General features: G+C 43.8%; 1 protein-coding gene across 1 annotated transcript in view; it reads right to left on the bottom strand.

The window, feature by feature from the left end:
• COLEC10 (collectin subfamily member 10) overlaps positions 1-12863 on the bottom strand; it is an 88161-nt gene that overhangs the window by 49555 nt on the left and 25743 nt on the right. Inside the window, exon 2 of the mRNA XM_073590260.1 lies at positions 6672-6841. Within this exon, the coding sequence (XP_073446361.1) occupies positions 6672-6804 (133 nt within the window). The 5' untranslated portion in view covers positions 6805-6841. The remainder of the gene's footprint in view (positions 1-6671; positions 6842-12863) is intronic.

Here is a 12863-nt window from a genome sequence, read left to right on the forward strand (position 1 = left end):
TGAGTAGAACTGACTTAACAATTTCCGGGGGTAGGTGGGGGGATGTCTCCAGAGACACAAGCTGGGCACAATATATTGCTATTGGGCACTACAATGACATTTTTGTAATTTTTGCTCTAAAACTTCCACTACGTGTTTCTGGAAATCATCATCCATGTAGTGAAAATGGTCACTATATCCATAGATGAATTCCCAGATGGGGGTCATTTCCAAAATGGGGTCAATTCAGCGGAGATTCTGTTGTTCTGGCACTTAGCGGCTCTCCAAAGTGCAATTACAGCAGAATCCCCCCTGAAGTGACCCCATTTTGGAAATCACACCCCTCTGCAAATTCATCTATGGGTGTAGTGACCATTTACCTATCTACCTATTTTCCAATGTAAAATCTGGGGTTAAAACAACATTTTAGTGGTAAAAATGTAATTATTTTTTCTTCACTGCCCAATGGTATAATTTTCTATGGAACATCTGTGGTGTCAGTATGCTCACTGCACCACTAGAAGAATTCATTCAGGGAAGTATTTTTCAAAATGCAGTCACTTTTGGGGGTTTCCACTGTTTAGGCACCTCGGGGTTCTGACAATGTGACATGTCACCCACAAACAATTCCTTCAAAATCTGCTCTCCAATATGGCTCTTCTTCCCTTCCGAGCTCTGCCTTGCGCCCAAACAGTGGTTTACCCCCACATATGGGGTGTCAGCATACTCAAGACAAACTGCACAACAACTTTTGGGGTCCAATTTCTCCTGTTATCCTTTGGAAAATAAAAAATTGAGGTCGAAAAGATCATTTTTTGTGGAGAAAATATGATTTTTTATTTTCATGGCTCTGCTTTTTTAACTTCTGTGAAACACTTGGGGGTTTAAAGTGCTCACCACACATCTAGATAAATTCTTGGGGACTCTAGTTTCCAAAATGGGGTCACTTGTGGGGGGTTTACACTGTTTAGGCACGTCAGGGGCTCTCCAAACGCAACATGGCATCCGCTATCGATTCCATCCAATTTCGCATTCCAAAAGTCAAATGGTGCTCCTTCCCTTTCATGCCCTGCCGTGCTCCCATACAGTAGTTTTCCACCACATACTGGGTATTGGTATACTCAGGAGAAATTGCACAACAAATTTGCGGCCCATTTTTTCCTGTTACCCTTTTGAAAATAAAAAATTGAGGTCAAAAAGATAATTTTTGTGGAAAATTTTTTTTTTATTTTCACAGCTCTACGTTATTAATTTCTGCACTTGGGGGTTTAAAGTGCTCATCACACATCTAGATAAGTTCCTTAGGGGTCTAGTTTCCAAAATGAGGTCACTTATTGGGGGTTCACACTGTTTAGATACATCAGGGGCTCTCCAAACACGACATGGTGTCTGCTATCGATTGCAGCCAATTTTGTATTCCAAATCGTACAATAAATTTAATTGTGCTTTTTTTTCCCTTGTGAAAATGAAAAAAAATTGCAGTTGAAGTAAAAGTTTTGTGGGAAAAAGTAAAACTTTCATTTTTTCATTTCACATTTCATTAATTTCTGTGAAGCATCTGAAGGGTTAATAAACTTCTTGAAAGTAGTTTTGAGCACCTTGAGGGGTGCAGTTTTTAGAATAGTGTCACTTTTGGGTATTTTCTATCATATAGACCCCTCAAAGTGACTTCAAATGTGATGTGGTCCTAAAAATAAAATGGTGTTGTAAAAAATGAGAAATCGCTGGTCAACTTTTAACCCTTATAACTTCCTAACGAAAAAAAATTATGTTTACAAAATTGTGCTGACGTATAGTAGACATGTGGAAAATGTTATTTATTAACTATTTTGTGCAATATGACTCTCTGATTTAAGGGCATAAAAATTAAAAGTTTGAAAATTGCGAAATTTTTAAGATTTTCACCAAATTTTCGTTTTTTTCACAAATAAACGCAAGTCATATCGAAGAAATTTTACCGCTATCATAAAGTACAATGTGTCACAAGAAAACAATCTCAGAATCACCGGAATCTGTTGATCCAGAGTTATTACCTCATAAAATGACACTGGTCAGAATTGAAAAAATTGGCCTGGTCACGAAGGCAAAAACAGGCTCTGGCGCGAAAGGGTTAAATGCAGTTTTGTATGTTCGTCAGTCTGTAAAAGTGGTGTAATATTCTGACAAGATCGTTCTCAGCACCAACCTGGGATTCAGAGATGCTTCCAGGGATGTTCCCCATGATGTTACCATGTCATTTCAGCGCTGTTTCCATAGTTTTCAGCAATTTTTGGACACCCTCCAGACCTTGAGGGGGGGGGCACCTGAAAAATGCTGGAGTTTCCCATTGACTTCCATTATACTCATTACTTGGGTCGAGAACCAGAGCATTAGGATTTGCTAGACTCGAGTAACAAGCACCTGAACATTTTAGTGCTCGCCCATCACCAATCTCCAGTGCTGACTAGAACAGCACGTCATTTCATTACAAGTTGACCGATGCTGCACGGTGCATGCCAAGCTACTTTATGACATTATGGCCTAGTCAGTGCAGGATATGCCTTAGATGCCAGGTACCAGAAGACGATAACATGGCCGGTGAAGACTCCATCGGTGACTAGAACAAAGAAGACTACAGGACCGAAACTGGGCAGCACAACGGGGCATATGAGGGCTTGGGAAGTACATTGTTTTACTCCCTTCCTAGATCTTTTCTAAGGCTAGGTTCACATAGCGGTCGGGTGCTGCTTTTAATGCATCCGTTACATAGCGGCATTAACGCTATGTAACAGATGCGTTAACACACACATAGACTGTTATAGACGAGCGCATCGCTAACGCATGTCATAATAGGCATGCGTTAGCGATGTGCCGTCATTCTGTGACGGACCCTCGGACGCGGTCTGCAGCATCCGAGGGTCCGTCACTGCTAGCATAACACGATCCAAAAAGGCAGTCCGTTTAACGCATACATTGAATAGACTGCCCTAACGCAATCTGAACCTGGCCTAACTTGGGAACATCATTACATCTTGTCTTGGAAAGCTAATTTTCATATTACCTTGGGTATCTATCAACCTTAGTGTTTGTCTATGGAGATAATGTTTTTGGGAGCCACCCATGACTTTTAACCCCATAGAAAACATTGAGATGCATTTCAGTTTTACTACTGATCACCACACAACCAAAAAGTCCCCATGGAGCCCAAGATAAAATGGTGATTTTTTAAAGTTCTGTACTTTTTATTGTCATTTTACCTTAGATTTCTATTTTTACTACCATTTTGTTTTTCGTACAGTTGGAAACATTATATAAGGTCAGGGAATATATTGGTCTCAACTCCCATTATGAGGTATTGTTCTTCCTCGGAAATGAAATACTGAGTGCCAGTCCAACCACTTGCAAAACAACATGGGAAACCTAAAACCTAAAATAACAAAGCAATGCCCTCATTATAAAACTAAGAAAACAATACAGACACCCAGGGAACCTTCCTTTCTGGATATCCAATTGGTCCTGAGGAAGTCCCGCAGGGCATCGACTGGTATGTGAGTGGGAGCAAATGGCACTAGTATTTTCACAGTTATGTGCTGGGTCCATTTGTTACAAAACATCCCATTTATTTCCATAAATCTCTTCACGGCTTAATTTCCCAGTGTAAAAGTATTGGTGGCTCAATGTATTATGGTCTCCACAGGGGATGTCATCATTCCAGAGGCAAGGAATGCATTGTAGCTTTCTTGCAGAACAAAAGAAAACTTGTAAGTGCCACCTAGTAGAGCTACATACCCTTTAAGCCAATTTCTAGCCATTTGACAAGCTTTGCAACCTGACCAGAGATATTAGCCAAGCCAAGAACTCATCTACAGACATCTGTTTCATGTTGGTTGCCCCTCATCAGTGCAGAGCAGCTTTTAGCTGACTGATTGAGACACCATTTTTAACAGCTGATAGCCAATTCAGACCATCATCCACAGACACCTGTTTGGGGGAACTTACCTCTCATCCGTGAAGAGCAGAATTTGTCTGTCTGAGTGGCAATGCTCAATGGAATAAAAGTATCCAAAATGAAAAAAAATAAAACCTTGTATATGACACATAGTGAAGGTAGCTACTCAAAAAAACAATGTCCAATCCTTTAAAAAACCTTTAGAACATGACAAGGGATAGTTAATAGCAAAAGGAAGACATCCATCTGCAGACAGCTGTTTGGAGGTTCTTGCCCCTCATCAGTGTAGAGCAAAATATGGCTGTCTGAATGAGATAAAATTTAGAAAAAAAAGGAAGTAGAGAAAGCCTTTTAAGTGACACAAAGTAGAAGTAACTACCCCATAAATCAATGCCTGTACCATTAAGAATACTTAGAACATGACCAAGGATAGGTGATAGCCAAGCCAGAGAGCCAAATACAGATACCTGTTTTGGGGTACATGCCCCACATCAAGGTTTAACTGTTTAAGTGACAATGCTCTCTGGAATAAATTAATGCAAAAAGAAAGAAAAGTACCACCTTGTAGAGACAGCTACCCTACAAGTCAATGTCCAAGCCCATCCACAAGCAGCTGTTTCAGTGATTGCTTTTAGCAGTGTAGAGCAGAGATTGGCTAGCTGAGTGAAATGCCAATGACAGAGGTAAAGATTGAAAAAGACATTCTGGCCACTCAGCTCCCGAATTTCCAGATACTATAGTTAAAGAAACATGCCATGAAGATGTGTCCAAAGATGGCATCAGTGGAGACAGGTGGTCATGAGCAGGGATTGGAGTCATAGCTCAGCTCTTCTTCCCCATGGAGCATAGGTTCAGTTTTGGATTTTCGCACTATATCAATCATGTGATTGCACGATTACACCAAATGACAAACTCAGACCTATTGTACAGTATACAAGAGATGCTAGGAGCATAATAAGAATACAATAAAGTATTTTAGACATATTCTATATATCAATAATTTTCAATTTCCACAAGACAAGATGATCTGTTAACCCAGGCCTTAGGTACAGTGCTACATTTAGACTTATAAAGGAAATCTCTCAGCAGGATTTCACCCACCCAAAACTATTTATATGTCTTGAAAACACAAGTCCAGACATTTTTAGCAAGACAGGCTATTCCTCCATTACTGATAAATCTGAGTTTGAATTGAAATGCAAATGAGGCAGAAGTGCTCTTGGTGCTTAGAAGTGTGGCACCCCTGAGGGTTCAGTCGCCACAGAGGTACTGCACCTCATCCAGAGGTGTGGTACCCCACTCTCAGGTAAGGAGGGAGCACCACCCTGGACTCAAACACCTGCACCCAACACACACTATAGCAGCAGGACACCCTGGTCGTACGCTAAGGGAGGATGGTCTCATCCCAGGCTGGGTAGTAAAGGGTGTTGGGAGCTGGGTGGAGAAGGTAGGAAAAGAGAGAAGAGGAGCTTAGAGAGCAGAACAGTTCAGTGAATGGAAGGGAAGGGAAGTGGAGAGATGTGTGGTGGGGCAGCTCCCTGTCAGGAGGAGCTGCAGAAAAGAACAGATTGAAGGGAGCTCCAGGAAGGAGAAAGGGTCCTTGGGACACGGGTAGTGAGGAGTCCACCCGTGGTGCCCATATCCACGCTGACTGCCGTCTGGTGGAGGGACCAGGTCGCAGTGGGATACCGGTCCCCGAGACTAGTAGAGAAATCACCAGACTCAGCTAGTAAGCCGGAGGCAGGGGCACCTGTAGGTGCTTCAGCCACAGTTATCTTTGCTGAAAAGGCAGCCTTAAGGGAGCAATGGGACGCAGTAGGGGCGTTACCTGACAAGGCCCACGGCTGCTGGCTTGGGACACTGACTGTGAGGTGTTGGGCAGGAAGGGCGAAAAGCCAGCACAGTGAGACGGCCAGGAGAGGCATATACAGAAAGGAGTCCTGGAAAGGTGCATCCTAATCTACCTGGGAGTTTGCTGGACCCCTCACCTGGAGGACACAGCACCAAGCGGGCATCTGCGCACCAGAACAGTGAGTAAAGCTTTGGAAAATGCGTCTCATCTGTGTCCTCTGATCATTCCTGCATCACCTGCCCTGCACCATATCTACCAACATCACCTTTAACATGTACATCCAAACTACCCTGGGCTATAGCTCTACCGGTGGAGAGCTTAACCATCTCTGCTGCGCTGTCACCATCCTAGAGGATCTGCATAGCAGCGTTGGTTCCCTGACCGAATACCACAGGCGTCACGAACTCTTTATCACAAACTGTAAATATCCCTTTAATTGGACGCCCATGGCCATGGACCGGGTCACAGCTGCCGTGACACATCCCCTTTAAATACCAGCCTGGTACCGAGTATCCCCACTGCCATGGCGGGCGATCCAGAAGCACTTCCCAAGACTCTATGAGTCCGACTTCATTCCCCACCCAGCACTGACTTCTCCTGTAGGACTGACAGCTGTGTAGCTTCAAGAAAAGGAGCTGCCAATTAAGCAGGAAGCGGATCTGAGCAGGGAATAGAGATTGAGTGACAGAGGCTTGGGAAGAGCTAACGTGCTAAACTCACTTCACCCATAATTTCATATTGCTTCAAAAGCATATTTCTCAATAACCGATGAACAGACTTTTTAGCTAAAGGTATGACTGGACTTGTCTTCTCAAGAGCTACTTGACCGTATAAATAGTTTGGGTTGTGAAATCAATGTAACGGATCACATATACAGTAGGCATCAGTGAAACATAAAAGTCGTTATCTCACCTTTGGGTCCAGGCAGAATTGTGTGCGTTGAACAAGCGTCTGAAGCTGATCGGTTCTCGGCCTCAGAAGGGCAGATGTCCCCCGGGAGGAAGGCAAGCAATGTAACAGCGCAGAGAGTTACTCGACACAACATGTTGGAGACACTTCTGAGTTGTCGACTTTTCGAATGGCTGTTTGTAAGGAAGACAAATAATTAGTATAACCAATTATGGCTGACACATTATCTTCCAGCAGTCTGCTCAATGTCAGGAGGAATTATCTTCAGCCTGACAGATGTTTATATTCGTTCATCTCTATACATGATGGAGCATTCGATGCTAAGGACGCAAAGACTGGGAAAGTTTACTAATCACCACAATCCCAATTTGTAATGGATTGTCTCATTTGTAAGGAGGTATGGAAGTCTTTTTTTTTATTAAAAAAAGGGAATTTGGACATGAAGTAATATGTTTTAGCTTTGGGCAGAATTAGAAATATCATTTGTGTTTCGAAGAGACTATAGTTGTTTATTGGAGGCTAACCGAACCCAACATAAAATGTCAAAACAACTGCTGTAAACTGTAAGATGTGTGTATAAGACAAGCTCTGCACCGCATGTTTGGTGATAACTTCTATATGGGTGTGGGTCCGATCACTGGGACCCCATTGATCATCCGAACAGCCGATGCTCAATTCAATTTCCATTGAACTGGAGTTGTACTAAGCTTTCCACCATAGGGAATGAATAGAGCATTGGTCGAGCACGTGCAAAAACCTAAGCAGTACAGTCCTCCTGAGCGGCTGGTGAGCGATCGCTGCAGTCAATGTCTTCAGCAGTCACTGTACTACTGACATTTTGGCTCCCATTGGTGGGAGTAACTAGCTTACAAGTATGTAAATTCGTAAAAGTTGGGTGCGGTTCATGGAAAAAGAGATGGATCCTGACAATGAAGTTGATAGGAAAGGTTTCCAGCATCAAAATCTTTAAAATTACCTTTTATTGGAGGAATCCATTAAAATTGATAAAACAGATAACATTTGTACAGAAACACATGGCCAATGGTCACACTACCAAAGGGTTCTTAACCACTCCTGCACCACCCACAGACAAAAACATCTGCGTGGTACTTATACTCTGCATTGACATTTTAAAATTTCCTGTATGGTAAAACATCTGCACATGATAGTGCAGCTGCAAGTATGGGAGCAAACAGTTGGACACAGTCAGACTCCACCTGCAGAGACGGCAACCATGTCCTGACAGGATCTGTTTGATGTCACAATCATGTGATCAGTCACATGATGAAGGCGTCATGGTCTGGGGCTTAAGTACTTGGCTTCCAAAGGCCACAGTGTTCAGTGTGTGCCTGGAGAGGAAGCATTCCAGGAAAGTGTATGCTAAAACCTGAACCATATGTGTTCTGCTAGCCGTGAGTGGGAGGAACCCCGCTCCCAGAAGGACTGTGTTTTCTGCCACCATTTTGTTTAGTTTTCCTGTTTTGCCCAAAGGGCTGTATTTGCTTTACTACACCTTGGTTTATGCTGCCTATAATAAACCAAAGGAAGTTCTTAAAGCTGCAGTGTACCCGTGTCTACCTCTGTGTGCAGCTGAGTGAGCCGATCTAACACAGGTGGTGGAGAATGCGGGCAGCATTCCTAGCGAACACGTGACATGGATACAAGCGAGCGTATATGTCAGGCAAGATGGACGACCTGCGAAAACATCTGCTACAAGCACAGCAGCAGCAACGACAACACCAGCAACATTTACAGCAGCAACAGATGGCGCAACAAGAGACCATTAAGCAGCAACACCAGCAGTAGATTGAGTTGCTGGCAGAGGCGGTTCGTGGAAGGCCAGCAGCCCCTACCCCAAGTCCAGGTGAAGTGACAAACATCCGGAAGAGGGTAAGATGAGCTATGCAAAAAATGACGCCGGTTGATGATGTGGATGCATTTTTCACTGTGTTTGAACGGGTGGTGGAGCATGAGAAGCTACCACCAGAGCAGTGGGCAGAGGTGCTGGCCCCCTATTTGATTGGTGAGCCCCAGAAGTCCTACTATGATTTGGCATTACAGGAAGCGCATGAGTATCCCAAGTTAAAAGCTAAAATTTTATCACGTGCAGGAGTGACTATGTCAGTGAGAGAACAAAGGGTTCACCACAGGGCATATTATGAGGATATACCGCCTCAATTCCAAATATTTGATCTGCTGCATCTTTTGCAAAAAAGTGGTTACAGCTGGAATCCTACACTCCAGCCCAAATGGTCGAGAGCTTTGTTATGGACAGATTCGTGCACTCCCTTCCTAGGCTGGTGCAGACTTGGGTTGCTCAGGGGGTGGTATTGGGGTACCCAGTGGGAACCTGAGCCCCAAACGAGGGGTAGTAGAGCCACCACTGGGGGGAGTCCTAGACCCCAAGGGGTCACTGAGAGGTTGTCAAAAGCCATGGGTAAAGACTTACTTTGCTGGAGTTGTTGCGATCCTGGACATATAGCTGTTGGGAAGGATGGCCGAGATTGCGGTTGCCTTCTGCCATACCTACTGTTCTCCATCAGATAAGTCCCACAGGCCCCTACGGGGTTCTTGCCGTTCAAGCTCCTATATGGACGGCACCCTCTGGGTCTTCTGGACATTGCAAAGGAGACCTGGTAAGCGGGGATAACGTCCCAGATGCAGATGTTTTGAACATGTGACCCAGATGTAGGACAGGATCAGTGATGCCGATTGTGAAGGAGAGTCTCCTCCAAGCACAAGAGACCCAGGCAAGGGTCTACAGTTGGTCAGCAAGACTGAGACAGTTTAGCCTTGGAGACCGGGTGTTGGTGTTAATCCCCACCATTGAAAGTAAATTCCTGGCTAAGTGGCAAGGACCATGTTAGATGGTCTTGAAGTTGAGTGATGTCAACTATAAGGTCCACCAACCAGGGAGAAGAGAGCCGTACCAAGTGTACCACATCAACCACATCAACCTGCTGAAACCGTGACGATACAGGAATCTGGTAGAATCCTGAAGCCAAGGTTGAGGATGTCACAGTGGCAGAGACATTGTTGCCAGCTCAGAAACAACAGTGTCATGAGTTGCTTCAGCGGAACGGAGACCTGTTTTCAGAGTTATCAGGATGTATGCAGGTTGTGGAGCATGAAATCCTGACTGAACCGCATGTGAGTGTGAACCAAAGGTCATATCGGATTCCTGAAGCTTGCCGTGAGGTGATCTCCAAGGAGGTGCAGAGAATGTTGAGCCTGGGCGTCATCGAGGAATCAAAGAGCAGCTGGTCCAGCCTTATTGTCCTGAAGCTGAAACAGGATGTGGAGTGGCGCTTCTGTAACAATTACAGGAAGCTTACTGAGGTGTCCAAGTTCGACGCGTATCCGATACCCCGGGTTGATGAGCTTATTGAGAGGCTAGAGTCAGCTAGATCCATCACCACCTTAGACCTAACAAAAGGGTACTGGCAAATTCTTCTGTCTCCAAGTGCTTTCAGTATACCTGGATGCCGTTCGGACTACAAGGAGCCCCAGCTACCTTCCAGAGGGCTATGAACCGGATACTAGTCCCTCACAAGTACACTGCCGCTTACTTGGACGACATCATGATCTTCAGCCCGGATTAGGGAAGTCACCTGCAGAAAGTCCAAGTGGTTCTGGATGTACTGAGGAAGGCAAGGCTTACTATAAACCCAAAGAAGTGCGCCCTCGGGAAAGAACAGGCAAAAACATGGGCTACATCATTGGAAGAGGTGAGATAAAACCACAAATAGACAAAGTGAAAGCAATCCAAAAGTGGCCGCAGCCGGTCTCCAAAAAGCAGGTCAGGGCGTTTATGGGAATTGTGGGATATTATCGGCGAATTATCCCGAATTTCACCATGATAGCCGCACCCCTAACAGATCTTCTCAATGGTCAAATGGTCCTCTGAAGCAGAGATGGCATTCCAGGAGTTGAAGCTCACCCTGTTCAGACAGCTGGTCTTGGTCGCACCAGATTTCACTAAGGAGTTTGTGCTCCAGATGGACGCCTCTGACTTCAGGGTGGGAGCCATGTTGTCCTAGGAAATATATGTGAAGCACAGGCCAGGGAACTTGCATGGGAACACAGAGGCCCTGTCCAGAGTCCCCTGCTTAGTCAGTGAAGGTGCCAAAACCCCCAGCTTTGGGCAGAGGGGGGAGAATGTGTCAAAGTCACTGGTAACGTCCCGGAGTGGAGATGTGTGTCACTATGCTTAATGGCACATGGAAAAAAAATGGAAAGAGAGGCGCAATGAGTGTACCTGTATTAAAATTGGCTTCCCTAACTGAATAAACAGGGTGCTCACCTTAGGGGGTTGTGCCACCCTTGAAAAACCCCGGTGTAAACGTTAGTGGTGGGTGGGAAACATATCCTCTCACCTCGGGAGGGTACGATACCAAGGATCCTGGAGTTTTTAAGTATCGCCCAGCAACCGCAATTCCTCTCACAAACAACTGCCCTCCAAGCTGCTCCTGCCGCTAGTCCTCAAAATCCACCTGAGGAAGACGGCTGTGACCGTGGAAACGCGTTGTGGGTATTGGAGGAAGATTAAAAGCTGAGTTTTTAACTTTTTATTGGTGTTTGCCTTTCCTTTAGCGCTCCTTTAGACCGCTTTTTTGCAGCACACTATGCTTAATGGCATCAGTGATATAAAGAGTATTTTACTCCAGCACACTAAAGTTTTGTGAGGCTTAAACTAAAGTTGCATAAATGGGCTGGTTTTATGTGGACATTCATAGAGCGGGCGGGAGAATGTCCATCTTATCTCCACCTGCAGAGCCCAGAGCCGGCCACCATGTCCTGACAGGACCTGTGTGATGTCACAATCATGTGATCTGTCACGTGATGGAGGAGTCACACTCCAGGAAAGTGTTCATGCATGTTTTGTATGCTAAAACCTGAACTGTGTGTGTTCTGCTAGCGGTTAACGGGAGGAACCCTGCTCTCTGAAGGACTGTATTTTCTGCCACCATTTTGTTTTGTTTTCCTGGCTGTATTTGCTTTACTACACCTAGGTTTATGCTGACTATAATAAAGCAAAATAAGTTGTTAAAGCTGTATTGCACCCTTCTCTACTTCTGTGTGCAGCTGAGTGAGCCGATCTACCACTATATATATATATACTGTATATACATATATTTATGGATCATAATTTGCAATGATTAAGGGCAATATCCGAAACTTCGCATCTGCAAATTGAGATTCTGGTTTGGTTTTTATACTAAGTCATATGGCAAGGCTCGTTAAAGAGGCGATAGTGACTTTTAGGATTGCTACGTCCAACAGATGGCGCTAGAGTTCTAGTCCTCTTTCTCTGCATATTTCTTTTATTTTTCCCAGGGAAATTGCCCGATATCGGCAAAAATAAATAAATAATATAAAAGAGCAAAGTATTAAAATGACATAAAAAATTACTACAAACGTATCAAGAAAAGATGCAAAAATTATTTCAATTATTTGAATAACAAAACGTGAAAAATATTAAACTGCATGTATGAAAAGCAAAAAATCAAAATGTTCAGGAATTTGGGTAAATGGCCTGGTCTTTAACTGGTTAATCATAGGTACAGAAACGCATATCATAGCTTTTATTACGAATCCTTTGAGAGTTTGAAACGTGTTGGACATATGTTGATTTTAATGAAGTTGTCCAAAAGTTTTTCTATTGCGGATGCTGAAAATATTCGTAGTCAATTGCTGAACGTGTAGATGACCAATATTCTACACGTTCAGCAATTGACTACGAGGATAAATAGACACTATTGTGACCTTACAGTACAACTTCTTAACTTAAAATTGAATTAGAGTGCGATCTTAATGTATCTGTGATGTGACCGCTGTAATAAATCCTAAATTAATGACTGGTGACATCACTTTCCAGTGGTCAGTCTTCAAATAAAACCAAATCCCCTGTGCATACTTGTATCTAGAGGTCAGTCCCTCTTTCCTACGGAAAGTTTAGATACTTTCATGCTACTTTCCATTATACAGACTCCTATACATAAGTATTTGGTAATTAGGCTGTACCATTCTTAGGCTTCTGAATTTCACACACTGGTGAATGAACACATTAAATACAGAATCTATGACTTGGATGATAAAGACATTTAAGCTTGTGCAATCCTTCCGACAGATCCCACAATTGCTCCTTTTGTCTGTTGCTTTTGCTGCATTTATTGTCTTGAAAGTACCAACAAG

The sequence above is a fragment of the Dendrobates tinctorius genome, unplaced genomic scaffold (genome assembly GCF_039654945.1).
Source record: "Dendrobates tinctorius isolate UK_male_01 unplaced genomic scaffold, ASM3965494v1 ptg000116l, whole genome shotgun sequence".
NCBI classification, from domain to species: domain Eukaryota; kingdom Metazoa; phylum Chordata; class Amphibia; order Anura; family Dendrobatidae; genus Dendrobates; species Dendrobates tinctorius.